This window comes from Astatotilapia calliptera, chromosome 4 (genome assembly GCF_964374335.1).
Source record: "Astatotilapia calliptera chromosome 4, fAstCal68.1, whole genome shotgun sequence".
NCBI classification, from domain to species: Eukaryota; Metazoa; Chordata; class Actinopteri; order Cichliformes; family Cichlidae; genus Astatotilapia; species Astatotilapia calliptera.
The window spans coordinates 24669624-24691864 of record NC_137425.1 but is presented as its reverse complement, the minus strand read 5'-3'; the positions used below and the strand labels follow the sequence as shown (position 1 = coordinate 24691864).

The following is a 22241-nucleotide window of genomic DNA, read 5'->3' as shown; positions in this document are numbered from 1 at the left end:
AACAAAAACAGGAGCTCATTGGACCAGTGAACCAGATGATCAGAAAGGCTGGCAATGAAGAAAAAGAGATAGGTCATCTAAAATCTAGAGTGAAAGACGTTCAACTCCAGCTTAAATTAGAAAGACAGAAAGGACAAAAGCTCGCACCGGTGGTCCATAGAGGCGTGATGGGGAGATGTTATGAGGAGACTCCGACTCCGTCTCAGATCTTTCCACAGATTAAACCTCATCCACCTCCAGTGCCTCCAAAACACCCTGGCAGACGAAGGCCTTCCCCAGAGTCTCCATCAACACCACCTTTCCTCAATTCTTATGATGTATTACCACCAATTGGAATAGGCCATTAGAAGTATACTTCATCTTGTCTCCCTCTATTCTCTTTCCATCACCCCCAACCGGTCGCAGCAGATGGCCGCCCCTTCTTGAGCCTGGTTCTGCCGGAGGTTTCTTCCTAAAGGGAGTTTTTCCTCCCCACTGTCGCCCAGTGCTTGCTCAAAGGGGATCATTGGGGTTTTCTGGCTTTTTCTGTAGTGTTTTCACCTTACAGTATAAAGCAGCTTGAGGAGACTGTTGTTTTGCCATGATGCAATATAGTATTAAATATTGCTAAATTATAGCATCAAAGTAAAACAAAAAATACTTCAATGAAATTAATCAAAATGTCTAATCTGGCAAAAAAAAAAGAAAAGAAAAGATAAAAGGTTTCACCTTTAAATAAAAATCCAAATCACAAACATTCTGATTTTTGTTGTGTTTTTTTTGTGTGTGTTGTCAAGTATAAAAGTTTTGCACTCTGTCACGGTCTCGATGTCTGCCCGGCCGGCTCCGCAAGGTTACATATGTTTATTGTGTTGCTGCTTTCTTCCACTCGTCATTCTGCCTGGGCGGAGCTCAGGCCCACGCACCTGTCTGCAATTACGCTGCAACGTGTCCTGTCTGTATGAAGACTGAGAGCTGTATTAGATTATAATATTATTTTATGCCATGTTAGACCCCTAAGTAAAGGTTGTGAATTATTATGTAGTTTTAGTTGGCATTATTCTCCTGAATTAGAATAAGCTGATAACTATTGCATTAGTTAAACTGATTTGCATTACATTAGACTGCTGATTTATTGTGGATGAATGATATTGTTTTATGATGCATTATACTGCTGAGTTATAAGAAATACTGTTTGCAGAAAGTCATCGCCTTATTTGTCTGATTAGAAGAGAACGGAACATGCTGGAGTTTTCTGCCCCATCTCAGCAGGAGCAGATAGACGGGGAGCCAAGGTCGTAGCTTAGGCGCTGTGTGAGAGAAAGCATGTGAATGTTTAGGCTTTTTATGATAAGGTGGAGGCACCAGAGGCTATAAGAGTTTGAGCAATGCTCCACCATTTTGAGATCTGAGGCTCACTGCATCAGTGTCCATCTCCCACGTGTGTGACCATTAAAATCATCGTTTGACTCAACCCGGCCGGACCAGTGTTGTTATTGTGGTTTTTTCTCTTGTCTCCATCCCCAATATTTTGAACCTTAACATTTTGGGGGCTCGTCCTGTGGTATTGGGGTGGAATTTAAAAGTTTGGACAGTCTGAGGTTGTTGAACGGACAGGCACGAGCCAGTGGTCTGATGTGAGTGGGCATAAGCCGGCTTATCTAAAGGTACTTTGAATTATTTCCAAAGTGTGCCAAATTGGATATGACTAAATTAAAGTCTACTCACTGAAATTACTGGTGGGTGTCTGTTTTGATTTTGATGAGGATCCCCGTGTGTGTGTTATGCAGTTAAAGTCGGCTAAGAGTCTTTAATGAAGTTTAAAAAGTATGAAAGAAATGCTGGGTTAGAGTCCCAAGGAATTGAGTAAAGGCTCAAGTAGTTTGGTAGGGAATTGGTCATGTTGTTGGTTAAAGTCCAAATTGGTTATAAGTGTGGTCCTGTGTGATTATAAGTGAGGGAAACGGCTCCATTGACCTCTAGGTGGCACTTGCCTTAGTCAGACTCTTGTTTTAGGGTGTTGACTGTTGTTTCTAATTTTTATAAATTATTATAGGACGGCACTGGAAGATGCTAAGAAGCGCATAGCCCGGAGGTTATGCTCCCTCCTGGCCGTGGACGCGCGGTCTTGACCTGTCGGCGAAAAGGGTTAGTTCAGTTTGGCTTATCTGTGGGGTACAGGGCATCCTGAAATAAGCTAGGAGTTCGATTCTCCTCACCGTTGGAAACGGTGTGATGTGCTTTTTTGGACACAGTTAAATTGAGTTAGGGATTTTAGAAATCAGGCCATAGGCTGTTCTGGAGGAAACAGATACTGGTTAATTGATTACAAAAAAGTTATCTTTCTTTGGTTAGACCCGTTATGGTAAAATTTGTCAAAATTGTTTAGGTTCTTTAGAAATCAGGCCATAGGCTGTTCTGGAGGAAACAGATACTGGTTAATTGATTACAAAAAAGTGAGACTTTCTTCGGTAAGACCCGTTATTTTAAATTTGTCGAAATTTGTTAGGTGCTGAATCTGTCAGGCCTGTCAGTGATTGTAAATATAAGATGTCTTTGTAATATAAGATAAAAGAGTTTTGTCTGAGCTTTGTGTGACCCTGTGTGTGACGACAGCGCACTGCAGCGCTGCGAGCTATTTTTAGACTGTGTGTGAACATGCAAATGAGCTGTGACGCGCACAGAGGACTTTTGCTTCCTGTTTAGCGTGTTATTGAGTTTTATCATTTTGATTTGCAAATAATGATACATGCCTGTAATTAAAACGCTGTTTTTGCTGATTATAATAGTACAGATAAGGTTTTGAATGACTACGCTGAATGTTTGATGTTTGGCTGAGTTTTGATATAGAAGAGACAAATCGTGCATGATTAAGACCGGCACGTCAGCTGGCAGAGTAAGATTGTGATGAAAATGATATTAAATAAATCTCTCAGTGTGTTGATACAGGTGGCCTGAGGATGAAGTTCAGGGTGTAGAGCTCGAGAGTTCTACAGTTTCTGCTCCGACCCTGCGACTCCTCAAGAGACTCTTTCAGCTCCTAATAGCGGCTGCAATGGAGAGAAACCCCACTCAGTTTCAGCTGGATTCAGGATGTCATCGCTCTCCAGTGTAGTATCATGCAACACCTATCCATCAAACAGAAGGCCTCATCAACAGAGTGGCACTTTGAGAAGAAAATACACAATCAAGTGGAACATCAGAGGACATGAAAAAGGCTGAGCTACAGAACAGACTGAAGGCTGGGAAAACGCCATCAGCTTCTGCCTCTGGACTGGTGAACCACATAGGAACAGAAACGGTTAAGAAGGAACCCGAGAGCACTGTAAATGCATGTGCCCAACAGAACTGCCCCACTGCCCCCACGATATGGCCCCACAGTGGCCAACAGAACCAAAGGAGCCAGACAGAGCCCCAGGAGGAGTGTGTGAGCACCGATGAAAAGCCCTCCTTCTCAATCACCAGCAGTTCCTTCACAGATGCACCATCTAGAGGCAGCCAGGAGCACGACACAGTAATGTTTGGATCAGCACCTACTCCAGGTACACATCAGAAATGTCAAAGCTGCAGTCTAAATGTATCACTTTATACAGCTAATAATAATAATAATAATAATAATAATAATAATAATAATAATAATAATAATATACTCAAGTACCGGTAATCATTATGTTACTCTCTCCTCATTATACGTGTAAGGGGACCATGGTGTGCATGAGAGAACATTTAATTTGAGGCTATAGCAACATTATTTTACATATTTAAATTAATATAAATACATTTTTAACTTTAAGAAATTGTGTTAATAGTCATGCTGTTAGGCTGAATTATTATTAGTATTAACATCTCCACTTTCATAACGTCTGTTTTGCATTAAAGCACAGAGAATGCCTCAGAACTGAGAATGGTTATATGCTCACCTTTCTTCACTGCAGCCACTACATGCTTGTTTCAAGGCTTACACACATTCACTCACACACTTTAACACACATGCAGGGGCAGGGATAGCTCAGTAGGTAGAGCGGTTGCCCCATGATCGGAAGGTCAGGGGTTCGAATCCCCTGAACGGCTACCCTGAGGTACCCTTGAGCAAGGTACCATCCCTACACGCTGCTCCCTGGGCGCTGCACTGGTGGCTTCCCACTGCTTCACTGAGTGAATGGGTCAAATGCAGAGAAGAATTTCCCCACGGGGATCAATAAAAGTGTACATTATTATTATCATTATTATTCACACGCGTGCACACTGACCAACTCTGCTTCATCCAGGAGATGCGTTACTGTCAGAACTCTTTTTTCCCCTTATAATGTAAGAAAGAGCTCCAAGCAGATGGGAAGAAGGCCTTTTTATTTCATGCCTCAGTCTAGGATGGATGGGATGCATAGCTTATTTTATTTGGCAGATCACTTAAAATTGTGATTCTGTTATTTCTACTTTTAATAATTTATCAGTTTTTTGTCTTTAGGAAAATGTTTCTTCAAGAAAGTGGAAATGTGATTGTGATATGGGATGTAAATACAGTGAAAGAGTTGAGCTCTTTTGGCAGATACTGTGTATTGTTAAACTATCAAAACAAGCATTTTCTAAAGTGGAAACAAATGAAAAGTTCATTTTAAAAGACCTGAGTTTTCTCTCTTTTGAATGTTTACTGTTGCTATTAATTGAATACTCACTGCTGACATAATCGATAGTGCTAACAATTTTCTTGCATATTTTGTATCGTGCAGCCCCATTTATCCAAAGGATACATGGCCATTTAAGAGCACATTTTATTTTCAGTTACTGAGTTATGAAGAAAAAAAAGGTATTCAGATACAACTTGCTTTGCCTTCTATCTCAGTAATAGTTCCTGTGCACTTTTTTCCTTTATAGTGAACTATCAAAAACTGTGTTTTTTCTGGTCCTTCTTTTATCTCATCTCATCAATTTGTCTGTTTTTTTTTCTCTCCTGTCCCTCAGACATAAAGGCTGCTCCTGCACTGACGGACTCACTGCTCCCCAACACACTGCCCTCCATCACCAACCTGTCCAGCTGCATGAAGGATGGAAAAGAGGAGGATGGGGGTGAGTTTGTCACTCTGCGGCCACATGTGACAGTTTAAGAGCCTTCATATTGCTGTGTTCTGCTATGAAGCACACGAAGATGTAATTAGCTTTCAGCGGTTGTGTGTGTTTGTGTTTTTGTGCACATCGATCGAGCTGGACAAACTGGATACAGAGATGATCAAGCTCTTGGCACATCAGAGGATCCAGCAGCTCTTTGCTCCCAAAGTGCCCAGCACTCAACCTCCCCCCACCACCAGCACTACCCCAAAAACCTCAGCACCCCACCCAAACAGTAAGACACCTTTGCACTACAGTTTAGTCTGTTTACTTGTCAAGAAGTCAGTTTTTCTGCTGTTTGATTGCTGTTTTGTTCTAATTATTAAAACCTACACGCTCCTCCTTCCAGGTCAGAAAAAGGTGCAAGCCAGAGCGGTCTTTTACCCTCTGACAGGAAGAGGAGCAGCTGTCAGCATGTGCTATAGGACGTTACACATAGGATCAGGTAGGACATTCAGTCGCTGTGACTTTGACCCTGCTGCATTCTGTGCCCTGGCTCTGAGCCACTCTTAGGTTTCACCTGTGATGTGGGAAAGGTTCACGTAGGAGAACAGCATTAAAGCTGGTCTCACGTAGTTTTTTGAAATTATACCAGTTCACCAAACTCAAGTCAATCATGTTTGATTTAGGTTATATTCTTGCCTTGTGACTAAAGTTTAGTAAGACCGAAGTAGAACATAGGTAGGGCCCCATCATACCTGCTGTGTGGTGCCTGGCAAATGTCACCGTACAGCAAAGTTGATGTTGCATGTTGTAAGCTGTCATCTCTGCTGGTCATGCACTTCTCCATTTTTATAATCTGGTGTGTTGTTGCATTGCTGCTGCAGCTGGGTTAAAGTCTGTTTTTAATGGCATCCTAACATCATATCAGTACAGAAGTTTAGAGGTTCACAGGTTTCACAGAGGGAGATGTTGAAACTTTGAAACTTTGCAAAAACTTTAAAATTCCTTGTCTTCCAACTTTGACTTCTTCTCCTTCTATACCAGCGCTGATTTGGAGGACGGGCAACACCTGTTGTTCAGAAGAATACTGCAGCACGTACATGCACCGTAACAGCTAGCATGAATGGATATAGCTGTGTGATGGTATTACTGGTGACACGCAAAGCTGCCAACACAGCAGGTATACCAGGGCCCCTGGTTTGGTGTCTTGGCTCTGAGCTAATCACTCCTACAGATATAAAACTGGGAAGTGATGCAGAAGCAGTGTGTGGAAAAACTAACAATACCCCATCGTTCATCAGCTTGCAGAACCACCAGACAGATTTGCTGACGTGCTTGGAGTCATTGCACTGCCTGAGCCTTGGTGGCTGTTTTTGGACTTTAACTCCTGGGAATATTTTGCAGCTGTCTTGCATGTTTTCCACTTGAATAATGAATAATCTTTCTCATGGTAGAATTATGAGCATGTTTGGGACTGGCTTCATGCAACTTCAGATACTGACATGCAGCACTCATTTATTCTTTAAGACATCTTTCCTCTTTGGCATTATGTCGACAGACACCAGAATGCTTCTGAGTTTATAGAGGTGGTCACTCGTGCTGATAATCAGTTAATCAGCTACTTGTCATCTTTATTTATATGGAAGCAACAGGGGTTTGCTTAGTGCTTCATACACTAATTCTGCATTTTGGCTTCTTTTTTGTCAAATACATGACAGTAGTGTCATATTTTATAGTTCATTTGAGGTTATATATCAAAATTTAATTTCAAGACCTGCTAAAAACAAGATAATTTTTATTTTGTCCTAATATGTAAACCTTGACAGAAGGTATCCTTTTAACCATGACTGTACTTCTGCACGACATGCAGCAGTACACAACAGAGTATAATATAATATAATAATATACTGAGCCTGTACTAACTCCCAATCTCTGTATCATTAGTCAGGTTGAGTGATAGTTGATACCGTCATCTTTAAATCAGAGTATTTTAAGCAAGTTGTCTGTGAAAGTAAGTTCTTAGACCTGTGAGGGTCACAACAGGACCATGTGGAATAAAAACTACTGAACAAAAACACAATATGTCACATTGGAGTGCAGGTCATTAAAATACATTTTGACACGTCAATATTGCAGAAAAAAAATCCATGTTGCAAATCTGTATTCTTTGTGTTGTGGGAAAGGGTGTTTAAGTCTTTAACTGTTTCTTTAAGGTGCTGACATGGATGTGTGCCTTACAAACTACGGTCACTGCAACTACGTATCGGGGAAACATGCCTGTATTTTCTATGATGAGGTGAGGCCGTTAAACTACATCACTCTGCAGAGCACTCCTGTGGTTGTCAAAGGAGCTTGCAAAGAAGCTTGCAAAGCTCCTTTGACCACGATGACCTGGATGACTGAGAACCTTCACAGACACTCCTGTGGTTGTTAGTGACCAAGATGTAAATTATGTGTGTTTGTCGTCCTTCAGAATACCAAGCATTATGAGCTTCTGAACTATAGCGAGCATGGCACCACAGTGGATAATGTCCTGTACTCGTGCGATTTCTCTGAGAAGACCTCACCATGTCCACCCGGTGGCCTGGTAGCCAAAGTCCAAGGAATCATTCGTAAGTACATCTCCGTCATCTGTTTGGATTGGCTTGAAGGAACCCAGGTCTGCGTGCCCAGTTTGACCATCTTCATCCACTTAGCCACTCATCTGTATGTGTCCTGGTTAAAATAGTTAAAATTTTATTTGTGAAGAAATCATAACATCATTGCTTCTGTAAATTAAAGGAATACTTTAATTTATACTCTGATACTGAAAAGAATCATTTTTAGTTTGGCTAGAATTTCAGGAAGTGTAGCCCCCCATGTGCTTAATGTCAGTGTCCTGTTTGTTACACTGACACTGCTCCTGCAGTATTGGACAGCTTTTAGTGTTCTTCATCCAAATTGTGGTTAAGGTCACATTTGTCATTCTTAATGGGTACATGTAATTAGTTTATGCAGTGCAGTGAACCAATGACAAGAAAACTTATCACCTTCTTGCTGTAATTCATACCTTACAGTAGCCTATGAGATGTGCTGAGCTATACGTGCTTATTTTTAAGTGAATAATATTAAATGGTAAATGGCCTGTATTTATATAGCGCTTTACTAGTCCCTAAGGACTCCAAAGCGCTTTACATATCCAGTCATCCACACATTCACACACACACATATTAGCTTAATATAAAACTAAAATAAATGGTAAATGGCCTGCATTTGTATAGCGCTCTACTCAGTCTCTAAGGACCCCAAAGCGCTTTACACTACATTCAGTCATTCACACACACAGGCAATGGTAAGCTACATTGTAGCCACAGCTGCCCTGGGGCACACTGACAGAGGCGAGGCTGCCGGACACTGGCGCCACCGGGCCCTCTGACCACCACCAGTAGGCAAACACGGGGTTAGTATCTTGCCCAACAATATTTGGCATGCAGCCAGGAGGCAGCCTGGGATCGAACCACCAATCTTCTGATTAATGGCTGACCTGCTCTGCCACATGAGCTACAGCCACCCCAAAATAAATAAGTGAACATCATCATTAGCTGTCTTCAGTCAGCCCATGTTCTTGGACTGCAGCTGCTGGCTCTTGTTCTGCTCTGAGTCCCAGTGAGCTCATTGTATTCTCATTGTGTGAGAACTGCACACGAACCAGTTCTCCGTCTGTTGTAGGTTCTGGTTAGAGTGCCAGCTTGAAGTGCAGGAAAAAAACAAACCATGAGTTTGGTATTGGAATTCATCTCCATCCATAATGGCGATCTAGCCAGCGAGCCTGCTGGTAGAGAAAACACCAAATGGGAATGAACGGGCTGGCTTATTATTAGCTATTGCAATTTCAAAGTAAAAGTAAGGATGTAGTAAACGTACAGTACAGTGGTAAACTTGGTGCATGTGGCATTGTAGCAATGAGAAAGGTAAATAAAGTGCTAAAATGAGCAGTCAGATATACTTGTTCTGTGGCAGACCACGTTATGTAAAGTCTGAATGTTGCTGTATCACATAAAGCTTCCAGTCTTAATCTGTTATTAAAGATCATTTGGACAGATGTTTGATTAGTAAAGAGCTGCAGTGTGAAACAGCATTAAATCAAATTTCTCTGAAACTGTTTATAGATGATGAGTGTAAAACATGTTTGCCAGAGTTCAGCTTTCCACATGATTTTAGTCTCATTTTCAAAACAAAGTGTTCATTTTTTATTTTGTGGATAAAATGTAATCAGTGAAATCTTTTCATGGTTGCATTGTCTCCACATTAATGGAGTTTACTGTGACACTAGTCTGGACAGACGTCTTTCTCAGACCTGCTGCATTTCTTCTTTGCGTAGGTCGCAGTAAGAAACGGGAAGAGGACGAGGGAGCCAACTCCATGGTGGGGTTGTTGCCAGTAGGAGGAGTGATGAGTAGCCAATGTCAGGGTGGTGCTGAGCCGTCTTGTAGCTGCAAAGCGAGTAGCTCCAGTCTAATTGGAGGCAGCGGGGCAGGCTGGGAGGGCACGGCGCTGCTCCACCATGGTAGCTACATCAAACTGGGCTGCCTCCAATTTGTCTTTAGCATCACTGAGTTTGCCAGTAAGCAGCCCAAAGAGGAGCAGGCCACTACACCTGCTGCCAGTTGCACAAGCACCAACACCAGCAGCAGCAGTGTCATCAGCACCACCCTCACCACCACCGCTAACACCTCCACACCACCACCACCCAGCACTGCCACAACAAGCGGCTTTTCCAACCAGGATGAGGCTGACTCTGAGACTGTACCTCCCCACCAAGTGCCCGTACTGCGTTTTAACTCTGTTCCATAATCCGCACAGGAAGCCCCGCCCTGCCTCTTATTTTGCACCTTCTGTGTCACGATGAAGGGAAAGCTGCACAGCTGGTTGGTCAACAGGGAAAAGTTCTTTTTTTTTTTTTAATAGTTTATATCTTTGCATGAACTTGAAGTATTATTGACAATCTCTTTTTTTCTTTTTTCTTTTAAATGACTGACGTAACCGTTAGGACCGTTAGGTCTTTGAGCAAACATTACTTCCTTGCGCTCAATCTTTGTTTTTGCCAGTATATTAGTTATGTATGGTGTAACCTTTTTGTCAGTCAGCCCATTTAGCACAAACATTTTTTGTTTTTTTTCCTTTGTAGTATTCAATTCCATACATTCTAATTTCTTTTGCTGCTTTTGCACCACAGGTAGCTATATATGTATGAAAACATACATGCTTATACACTATAACATGTATATATAATGTAAATACATTTTAATTCAGTGCCTCTCGATTGGAGAAACATTGGATTTCATTTAGATTTGCCATTTTTTGGTTTTTAACTGTACAGCTCATTGAATTTGTGATACTGTGTAGAGTACCAGACGTTTTGTGATAAAACTTGTTCTTAGTCTGTACTTTCCGCTGTAGTCCATCTGTAAATACCGTATAGTTTTAGCATTCATTTTAACATCTTGTGCTGCTGTGTATATAAGCACTCTTTGTCTGTACCTGCTTGTCTGTTCAAACCTGTGAATACAGAAAGTTTCTAAGAACAAACTCAGTGTTTATGCCTGTTATTTTCAGCCTTGTTTTAGGTCCACTTTGAGCTCTAGTTTGGTTTTCACTTTCTGAGACAGCAAGTTCAGTACTGACAGGGGTGGATCTACAGGGGTGGCATTGGGTGGGCATGTGCCACCCTAAAATAATCTTTGCCACACCCTAGTTGTTTGCATATGACATGTTGTTTATTAAAATAAGCTAGCATTAACACTTTGAGCCTAGCTGCAATTAACGTTGAATATAAATTCTAAAAAATGAATATATTGCATAGCGTTACCCTCCCTCCCCTATTAGAAAATGGTTCAGCCCTGCTTTATTTCTTGTTGTTGGTAGCAACCAATGCCTATGATTGGGCAGAGCACATTTGGAATCAAGAGTTTATCAATGAGGTCGACGCGGACCTGGTCATCATACTGTTCATTCAGAATGCTGGTGGGCTCGGCTTGTTTCAGGACAAAAAAATAAATAAATAAAAATGGACAAAGTGATGACGTGCTCCATGAAAAGCAGACTGTGGGTTGGAACAGAAATAAACAGAGATGTGTTTTGTTTTCATTTCTGTACCTCATGGTTGTTTAATTCAAAAATACAGGAAGCAGCAACAGATGCAAATACAGTTATTAAGGTGTCACACATTAGGGCTTTCACAAAGTTGGTACATTAACTGTTTAGAAATGACAGCTTTAAAAAACATTGTTGTCTCTAGCATGATTATATCTTTGATATGATTTACTTTTAAACTCAAATGTTGCACATTCTTCACAAACAACTACGCTTTAGTTACACCACTTGACACAACATTTTACTATTTATGTAATCTGGTGTATCTGGGTGCTTCACACTATATAGCTACATTGCTTTAGTCCACCTGACAACTTACACCAGTTTAGTCTAGCCCATTGTTAATTATACACCGGCTAGCGAACTACACACCTGAATGCAGCCAGGCTGATTTCATTCTGGCTACATTCCTGTTTCCTATCCTGTTTCCTCAGTTGTCGCCAAATCGTTGCACTGGACTCATTACTCAACCTTGGCTCCCTCGCTTGCATACTCACTTTGCTTAAATTCACCTTGGTGTCCTTTTGCCAAAGCTGCTGCTGCAGAGCTGAAGAGCTGTGGAGAGAGGGCTTGAGTGGAGCGACGTGGAAAGCAGCAAGCTGCATGGTGTTACGCTCAGTGTTGGGGAGTAACGCAATACATGTACCAATGCTACGTATTTAAAATACAAAATATGAGTAACTGTATTCCGTTACAATTACCGTTTAAAAAGGTGGTATTCAGAATACAGTTACTTTGTTGAAATAAAGGGATTACACGGTGGTCTTTTCCTGTTCCATATGTTAGGCTATGCCCTCTCTATTTTTGGTAATTCCACGCTGGTGGAAACCCAAACAAAACACGCATTAAGAGGCTCTTATGCCTGTGTCTCAATCTCGTGGCCCATGTCACCTCTAATGACATGAAGAAATATTTTTTAAAATTATTATGCAAGAAATTATTTAATATGAAGGCAATAGCAGAGTGTTACAGGCATCGCCCTAAAGAATGTAGCCTCATGGGCAGTGTAGTCCGTGCTGCAGGGAGAATGGACTGCCATACCCGTTATGTGTCTGTGAGCGAGGGAGGGAGAAAAAGGAGAGTGGAAAAGTACGAGCTGTCACTGAGCAGAAACGGGAGCTGGAAGCATGTAAATATAATAATAACCACTGCAGCCAAGAAGAGTGCCTGACGAGCCCAGCTGTAAGTAAGCTATTAAGACTCGACTGTACAATGTGTGCGTGTTTTCCTCCGAAACAATAAGTTTTGTTGGAGCAGCCTTTCAACGCCTCTCTCTGTCTCTCGCTAGCAAAATTGACCCAGACAACAAAGTAAAGCTAGTTTTCGGCTACGAGCCCGACACGAACCCGACGTATTAGCCAGAGGTCCTTTTACTACGGTTCGGAGCCGCGGACCTGTTTTATATAAGCGAGGAATAGTTTTCTATATGAGATCGCTGCAAAAATGGTGAGTACCTTCAGTAATAGTAATAAATCACACAGAAATAGTACATTCATGTAGTTGTAAAAAGCATGATAATATCTCAAGTATTCCAAAGTATTCAGAATACGTTACTCTCAATGAGTAACGTAACGGAATACGTTACAAAATACATTTTAGGGCATGTATTCTGTAATCTGTAGTGGGATACATTTGAAAAGTAACCTTCCCAATGATGTTGCCTCTCCTGACACTTTTCATGTTCCTTGTTTGCCTTGAACTGCTGCCAAGCCTTCCCGTTTCACCAAGTCAAGACTGTTTTTATAAGTTCTGTCATATCTGGGATAATTTTAATGGTTAAGTCAGTCACCTGATCTCAGAGTGTGCTTTTCAGTTTCTGAAGTCAGCAGGACCCACAAATAAGCACGATGAACAACTGAAGGTTTAGCACAAGTAAGGAACACATAAACGGATGGTGTAACAGATAAAATGCAGTTCCAATTACTATTTTTCTCATTCAAAGCAATCAAAAACACTTTGGGAGCTTTTAGCCAAAAGAACTAATACTTAGCAACGTATAATTTAGTACAGGGAGAGGAGCTATAGAAAGTGTGCCTCACCAGTGTGGAGTCCATGCAGCTCAGGCTGGGAAACCCCACACATGCAACATGTTTACAAGTGGCGTCACACTGATTAATGCCCCACTTCAACAGTGACACGTGGAACCTTAGTGTAGATAACCTGCTGTTAGTTTGGTATTTTGTCCTAATCCGCTTGCCGTACCTCCGAGTAGGTGTGTATGTTTTGAGTGGTATAGGCGCCATTCGTTTAAGGAATCCAAGCATGTAAGTTCTCTGCTGCTGTGCTGGTTAATAAAACCACGTTAACCGAGACTACTGCTTCATCATTATCATACTGGTGAACATACAACATGGTGTCAGATGGGATAGAACACGTACTTCGTAGTTGAGGGTATTTTTTCTTCCCGCCTCAAGTCTTTTTTGTGTGTGCGTTTTTTTGTATCCGGACTGCAGACAACATGGCGGAGGGATTCAGGAGGCCCGACCCGCTTGTTTTCTATGGTAATGTTGCTGAAAATTGGCGCATTTTTGAGCAAGAGTATGACATTTTTATAGCGGCGGCACACTCTGACAAGCCAGCGCGCACACAAGCCTACATATTGCTCAACTTAGCAGGTCCCGAAGCTATAGAACGAGAGCGGTCTTTTGTTTACGCGCCAGAAGTGAGAGAGCCCGGCGATGGAGGACGAGTTCTCATTCCTGCAGAATCGAAGGAGGATCCTGAGTGTCTCAAAAAGAAATTCAGACAGATGTGCAGCCCTCAAACCAACGTCACGATGGAAAGACACAAGTTCAACACGCGGAATCAGAGGACTGGCGAGACTGTTGAATCCTATGTAAGTGATTTACGGATTAAAGCAAAAAGCTGCAGATTTGGCGATCTGAGTGAAGAACTAATAAGAGACAGACTAGTTTGTGGCATCAACAATGACAATTTAAGGAAAGTGCTACTGCGTGATAGTGATTTAACGCTAGCAAAAGCCATATCTGTCTGCCAGATTCATGAAATGACTGAAGAGCATAATAAACCACTTGCTTTTCCTCAACAATCTGCATCAAATGTTGATGTGCTCCAGCCCAAATTTACAAGAAAGCACAGAGGAGATAAAATGAAAATACAAGGAGACAGGTCTGAAACACAGCATGTTACTAACTGTACTAACTGTGGGGGCGCTCATGCTGCAAAAAAGAGCAAATGTCCAGCTTTTGGGCATGTCATGCATGCAAAAAGTGGAATCATTTTAAGAAACGGTGCAGAGCTGTTCAGCCTACCCAAAACGTAGCAAGACGCAGAAAGTCAGTTCATCATGTGGAACCAGAACAAGCTGATCACAGCGGAGATGACACCTTCTACGTTGATGGTGTAAATCTTCAATATGCAATCCATGCGACTGATGTGCATGTGGAACACAAAGAGGAAGTTTTTGTCACCGTACAGATTAATGGGATTCCTGTTGAGATGAAGGTGGACACAGGTGCTAAATGTAATGTGCTTCCCAAGAAAACGGTTAACATTGTAAGAGCAGATAAACAAATGAAAGCACACCCCAAGTCCGTTAACCTAATAGCATTTGGAGGCAGCAAGATTCAAACCTCAGGTGTAATTAAGCTGCAGTGTTTTCTGCATGGACAGCCACATGTGTTATCATTCTTTGTTATTAATGAAGATGTACAGCCAATACTTGGACTGTGTGCATGCAGAGAAATGGGGCTTGTATCATTCAGCAATGACGTCCACCAATTGAGCACGTCTGCAGATGACCTGTCACAACAGCTTATCACAGAATACAGCGACTTATTTTCTGATGAGCTTGGGAGGTTGCCAGTCACCTATCGCATGACACTGAACCCAGATGTGAAACCAGTTGTTCACCCAGCACATCGCATCCCTTTGGCCATGAAAGACAGGGTCAAGGCAGAGCTGGTCAGGATGGAGAAATTAGGCATCATTACTCCCGTCTCAGAGCCGACAGACTGGGTGTCTTCCATGGTAGCCACCAACAAGAAGGGCAAAGATGAAACCAGGATATGCATAAATCCTCGAGATTTAAACACTGCTCTGAAAAGACCACACCATCCCATGCGCACAGTAGAAGAAGTGGCTGCAATAATGTCAAATGCTACTGTGTTCTCTGTTTTGGATGCTAAGAACTCTTTTTGGCAGGTGTCATTGGATCAGAAATCATCCATGTTAACCACCTTCAGCACTTGTTTTGGTCGTTTCAGGTTCCTCAGAATGCCTTTTGGTCTTAACGCTGCCAGCGAGGTGTTTCAGAGAGCCATGGAGCAGATATTCGCTGGATATCCATGTGCCATCATTGTTGAAGATATACTCATCGGTGGAAGAACCATGAAAGAACATGACGACAACCTGAGAAAAGTCCTTGATCGTGCCAGAGAAGTAAACCTGCGACTAAACCCATTAAAGTGCAAATTCTGGCTGAATCAGGTCAGTTATGTCGGACACATTTTCACAAGCGAGGGGCTTAAAGCAGACCCTTCCAAGAAAGCCGCAATCAAAGAGATGCCGGTTCCAACAGATGTCCAAGCCCTGCAGAGGTTCCTGGGGATGGTCAATTATCTTGGAAAATTCATTCCAAACTTCAGCCATCTGTCAGCTCCTCTGCGACAGCTCACACACAAGGACAGCGAGTGGATGTGGGACACACAGCATCAGACTGCGTTCGAAGCACTTAAAGAGCACATGTCTAATCCACCTGTTCTGTCATATTACGATGTCAGCAAACCTGTGACACTAACGTGCGATGCATCACAGTATGGTCTTGGTGCAGCTTGCTTACAGGAAGGGCGACCTGTGGCGTATGCTTCACGTACTCTGACAGACACTGAAACCAGATATGCTCAGATAGAAAAGGAGCTGCTGGCTGTTGTTTTTGCATGTACAAAGTTTCATGACTACATTTATGGCAAGCCTGTGGTCGTAGAAACAGACCATCAGCCACTAGTCACCATACTAAAGAAACCTATTCACGCTGCACCAGCCAGATTACAGAGGATGTTGTTACGGCTCCAAAAATACAACATCACCCTCACATATAAATGTGGAAAACACATGTATCTGGCTGACACACTGTCTCTCCCAACAGCTCCACTTTCCAGCAGTCTGAAGAAGAGGACAACTTTGATGTCATGACGGTGAGCTGCATCTCTTCTTCACGCCTGGAGGAACTTAAAGGACACACAGCTGAGGATGAGACACTGCAAGCACTCAGCTCGCTCATCAAACATGGTTGGCCACAACGACTCCACAACCTTCCCTCAGCAGTTCATCCATATTTTCCTTTCAGGGATGAGCTGATTGTGGATGACGGCATCATTCTTAAAGGTTCCAAAGCTGTGATCCCAAAATCACTGCAAGGAGACTACATCACCATCGTGCACAGAGGACATCCCGGCGTAGAAGCTACCAAGCGGAGAGCACGGGGATTGTCTTCTGGCCGTTCATGTCAAGAGATATTGAGCAAACAGTTACTTCCTGCTCGGTGTGTAACAGCACTAAACAAAAAGAGCCCCTTCATCTTCATGAAGTTCCAGAGCTTCCTTGGTCAACTGTGGCTGCAGATGTCTTTGAGTGGCACTATTTAGTAGTAGCCGACTCATACTCAGGCTGGTTTGAGATTGACCTGCTAAAGGATTTGACATCGGCGACAGTCATCAAGAAGCTGAAAAGACACTTCTCAGTTCATGGTGCTCCACACACTCTGATCTCAGACAATGGAAGGTAGTTTACAAGCCAGCGTTTCAAAGACTTCGCTTCACAGTGGGACTTTCAACATGTCACCAGCAGTCCAGAGTATCCTCAATCCAATGGGCTTGCTGAGAGAGCAGTGCGCAGTGCTAAACAGCTGATGGAGAAATCACACAGAGATGGCACTGATGTATTTCTCAACCTGCTGAATCTCAGGAATGTTCCACGTGATGTGAACCTGGGTTCTTCTGCAGAACGACTTCTATCCAGACAGACTCGAACTACGCTCCCAATCACAACGAAACTGCTCGAACCACAACACCGTGAATCTGAGAGTGAAAGCCCAACTACTCAACAAGAGACTGACTCAGAAGGTCTGTTATGACAGATCCAGCCGACCACTTCCACCTCTCAACGAAGGACAAGTAGTGAGGTTACAGACCCCACAGGGTTATGACCGCACAGGTGTGGTCAAGGAACTTTGTAAAGAACCTAGATCCTACCTGGTACAGTCAGATGGAAACACTTACAGGAGAAATCGCAGACACATATTGCCTATATCTGAGCCCGTTACTGTTCAGGAAGACACTGATCATCATCATTATGATAGACTGCAGGGTGTGGATGAAAACAATGATGTAGAACAGTTTAAAGACAGCACTCATGTTGAGAGCTCTTCTGATGTTTTGCATTCTCCAAGACCTTCCAAGAGTGATGGTGCTTACAGGACACGCTTTGGTCGTGTGTGCAAACCAAATCCAAGATATAGGGATTAATTTGGTGCTAGTTAAAAAACACAGAACATTTTCAGGTTTGATGTTTGAGCCAACAGTAACTGATGTCAATGCCTCAAGATAAATTCTGTTTGAGGTGTTTTTCAGTTGTAATCATATTTTACTTTATACAGCAAAATGGTATTTTTGTCATGTTTATTTCTTCCATCTGCTTGCAAATTTAAATGTTCCTAAGGGTCAGCGTATGTCACCTTTTATGCTGTGAGTTTTATTATTCAATATGCACTAAACTTTATATCCGGTTGGGGAAGTACTAAAGAAGGGGGAGTAGATAACCTGCTGTTAGTGTTAGGTGTGGCTGTGTGCAGACAGGAATAGGACCCAAGGTGCAGACTCCGGAGACAGAACTTAAACCAAAACAGCTTTAATGCTGAACGCAAACATCATATAACTAGAAAAAACTCAAAATAAACTTACACCGGTGGACGCACAAAACACACAGCAAAGTAAACGGTAGATCGCGACACAGACACAGAGAAACACAGGGCTTAAATACACAGAGGGAGCAATCAGGGAATGGGTAACAGGAGGGAAACACAGCTGGGGCAAATCAGGCCTAACGAGACAAGGGGAAGCAAAACCAGACACATTAACATCAGACATGGACTTTCAAAGTAAAACAGGAAACATAACACAGACTCACAGGCAGGCACTATAACAAAGGGAACAGAGATGTGGGACCAGGGCAGACACAGACACTGACTGGATGTGGGGATACAGCAGACAGGGGAGACAGCAACATGACACAGACAGAAAACCAGAACACCAAAACTCTAACCAAATCCCACCCAGAGAACCTAAACTAAGAATAATCCTAAAACCCATAAAGCAAAGCTAGAATATAATGAAATAACAAAATCAAAGAACCAAAAACACAAAACACTGGGTCAACGACCCAGGGACCCTAACAGTTAGTTTGGTATTTTGTCCTAATCCACTTGCCGTACCTCCGAGTAGGTGTGTGTATGTTTTGAGTGGTATAGGCGCCATTCGTTTAAGGAATCCAAGCATGTAAGTTCTCTGCTGCTGTGCTGGTTAATAAAACCACGTTAACCGAGACTACTGCTTCATCATTATCATACTGGTGAACATACAACACTTAGTTTTACAAAAATTAAATTTACACAATAAAAAAAAAAATCTATATACAATACAGTTTTGAGAATGTTCACACTCCGTATATTACACCTTGTTTCTGTAGAGAAGGTGATCAGGGTTTTTCTTCATTTCCTGAGACCAGCTGCTCTGGATCATCACCAGCTTTTCTCTTCATTTTTTTTTTTCACTCGGGGAAGTCTGTCCTTTTCTTGGCCATTGCTCTGCACTGTGTTGAGAAATCAGTTTTACCCCGGTTCTTTTTATTCCTCGAGCATCCAGAGATGGCACCGGACTCAGTAGTCATTTTTACAAAACTTTATTCATCTTCATTCATCTTTACTCATCTTCATTTAAGCATGCACTTCTAGAAGGGAAGATGAGGCCGGTGTCCCTCTCCAAAAATCTTCACCCCTTTGTTAGTTACAGCCAGCTTTATAGAAGTAACCCCATCATAAAACCCCCCACAGTGTGCTGCAAACTCTGTCTTTGTCTATGTGCACGAGCACGTGAATGCCTACATGTGCACGTTCCCACGTGTCTATGTGAGTGCTCGTGTGTGACTGTGTACGCATACCTGTGTGTATGTGTGAGTGCACATGAGTGAGTGTGCGTGTGGATGTGTGTGCGTGACAGTTAAAACACTGTGGGTGAAGATATCTTCCTAGAGGTCATAACCCCCCCCCTTGCATCCTCTGGGGAATTTCCACTCAATGGGGGAGAAGCCCTCTAAAATCTACTGCTAAATTCACAACACAATAAGGCCTTTATTACTCTACAAACAATGTCTCTACAATAATTCTACTTTCTATGATAACACATTTCTAAACTCTACATCAGCTAAACATTCCTACAACTGGAGAACCAAAGTGTGTGATCAAAGCTGAAATAAGGGATATTTTTCCATTGCAGGACTTAGAGTGCTTCAAGTAGTGATAGCTGTTGATCCATTTCTCAAATAATCTGTAAGGATCTGGATTTTTAAGAAAGATACAAATATCTCTGCTTATATTTGGCTAAAAGCTTGATATAGATAAGGCATATAAAGCCCCTGTACACCAGCACTGCGCTTACATTATAGTTCAATCAAGAAATAGTTATTATTGATTTATTATTGAATTTTTTTAGTAATCATTATTAGTATTTAATCACATTAGCACAGTGGGGTGGCAATAATATTCCACATACTAGAAATCCTGCTCAGCATTTCATAAAATACATTTTCAACAAATGTTGGAGTAACAACACAGTTACGGGGAAAATGTGTCTGTCTGTAAATATTAACTAAACATTTCTATGTGCTACAAAATAGATATAATTGTAAATGTGCTGAGGTGAAACTATACTTTCAATAATATAACCACCGAAATAATCTATTTATATATATATTAGGGGTGCAACGATAAGGCTTGTTAGTGTCGGTAATCGATTGTTCGTGAAGTACCCTCAGAAGGTCTGCTAGATGATGTTAATGCAGCACTACGGACGATATATATATATATATATATATATATATATATATATATATATATATATTTTATATATATATATATATATATGTATATAGTATGTACATTGGGTGAATGTACAGTAGTAGCAGCAAGCAGGTGAATTCTGTACATTAATATGAATAGACATCTGACTATTTTATTATTATTATTGTTTTATGTGATAGAAGAACTGAATTGGGCATGTATGGCGTTATCACATCATTTGAAACTTAGCCCTGATTGCAGAAATTGGAAGTGTTACAATTGACCCACGTTACAACTATCCCCGGTCTCCCTACTAGCACTTAATAAAGTGGTCAGTGACTGTATGAGAAACTGATGCATAAAGCTCTGTAGCCAAACCCACATGTTGTATCTATAGCACAGTAAAGTGGAAAGTTACAGGAGATCGTACAAAGCATTGTTTTATCCAGGGGCAATTCTAGGATCAGAGCTTTGGGGGTGCTGAGCACCCAGAGCTGCTCAGCCAGGCAAGATAAACTTTACTCGTCACGATGAGACTTCTTCCCTGTCTCTGTTAGTCCCTGCATTCCACTCCAGTTGTCCTGAGTTCCCTGTCTCCTTGGTGCATTTAAACCCCTGTTCCTCCCTGGCCTCATCATCTGTTGTCTTCATCTCCGTTATCAGTCATCATAATTTTACCCTCTCTGTGCAAGTCTGCAAATTTCTTTATTAAATCATAAGATTCTTAAATTCATCAAGTCTCTCTGTGCCTGGGTCCACGTCACAAAATATGACATCACTGTTTTGTACATTTTAACACAATTTAATCCCCACATTTGTGAAAGAAAAGCAAAACACTTTTTTTTTTAAAGTCTGTAACAAAACCATCAAATCTGATAAAGGTTATTTAAATGCTGCAAACGAAGAATGGATTGGAATTTAAAAAACAAACAAACAAACAACATATCCTAACCTTAATTACTTTACTGGGGGAAAATGATGAATGGTGATCATAGTGAGTAAGAAGTAAACTGAGTGCATTTTTTGGACAGAGATTCACTTTTAACTCATTCACTGCCATTGACGGCTATAGACGTCAATTGAAAAACTTACGTTACTTACTTACTTAAAAATGCACAAAAACCCTGGCAGTGGGGAGTTACCTGATTTGAAAATGGCTGGCAGTGAATGAGTTAATGTGTATGGTAAATGGTCTGTATTTGTATAGCGCTTTACTAGTCCCTAAGGACCCCAAAGTGTTTTACACATCCAGTCATCCACCCATTCACACACTGGTGATGGCAAGCTACATCGTATGTATAATAAAATACAGATATATGAAAATAGACTCCAAAAATAGAGTCCTTGAAATGTACAAATTATTGATTAAAAGAAAATTATAAAAATGGAGGCAACTTTGCCTATGGTACAATGTATGAAAATATCTTTACTGCAGATACTACTATGGCTCTGCAGATTTATTCCTTTCATTTTAACCTGTGTTGCCTCACCTTAAAGTTGGCAAATACTTTTGGTGGTCAACTCTCACAAACAGTTTAGCAGTTTCTGTTTTGCCTGTCACTGTTCCCTGTCTGTTTTCTTACCTGGTTCTTTTCTTAGGACAATTTTAAATTTTAGATTTTAAATAGGCTGTATAAATTTCAATGGGAACAACAGGACAGTCAAATGTCGCTGATTTTACTACACAGTAGGATGGATTGTAGCTAACATTGTCGCAAAACACGTTTTCAATACTGCAGGTTACCTGGGTGTAATGTTTTTCAGCTAAAAAGAAACATGGCCTGACTCCTACCTAACTAAATAAAAAGTAACTGAAGGTTAAATGCAGTTAACATGTCCCGTTTTAAACCAGGCACTTACACCTCCAACCCGCTGCGTCTCAGCCACCATCGCTCTGGCAGCAACGACGGCGCAAGAGCCAGAGTAGGTGAGAGCCGAACTGGAACAAACCATTTTGGGACGGGGGGGTATCTATACTTTTGTTGTTAAAATGTTACATCTCAACCAAGTA

At 41.6% G+C, this 22241-nt stretch overlaps 1 protein-coding gene across 1 annotated transcript; it reads left to right on the top strand.

Annotated features, from left to right (window-relative positions):
• Window positions 1–2231: 2231 nt before the first annotated feature.
• Window positions 2232–10593, top strand: LOC113020059 (PHD finger protein 12-like). Its single transcript, XM_080300978.1, has 6 exons — window positions 2232–3521; window positions 4939–5317; window positions 5432–5527; window positions 7239–7321; window positions 7499–7637; window positions 9386–10593. The coding sequence occupies exons 2-6, from the start codon at window positions 5200–5202 to the stop codon at window positions 9856–9858; spliced, it is 909 nt and encodes a 302-aa protein (XP_080157104.1). The 5' UTR covers window positions 2232–3521; window positions 4939–5199; the 3' UTR covers window positions 9859–10593.
• The last annotated feature ends 11648 nt before the right edge of the window (window positions 10594–22241 follow it).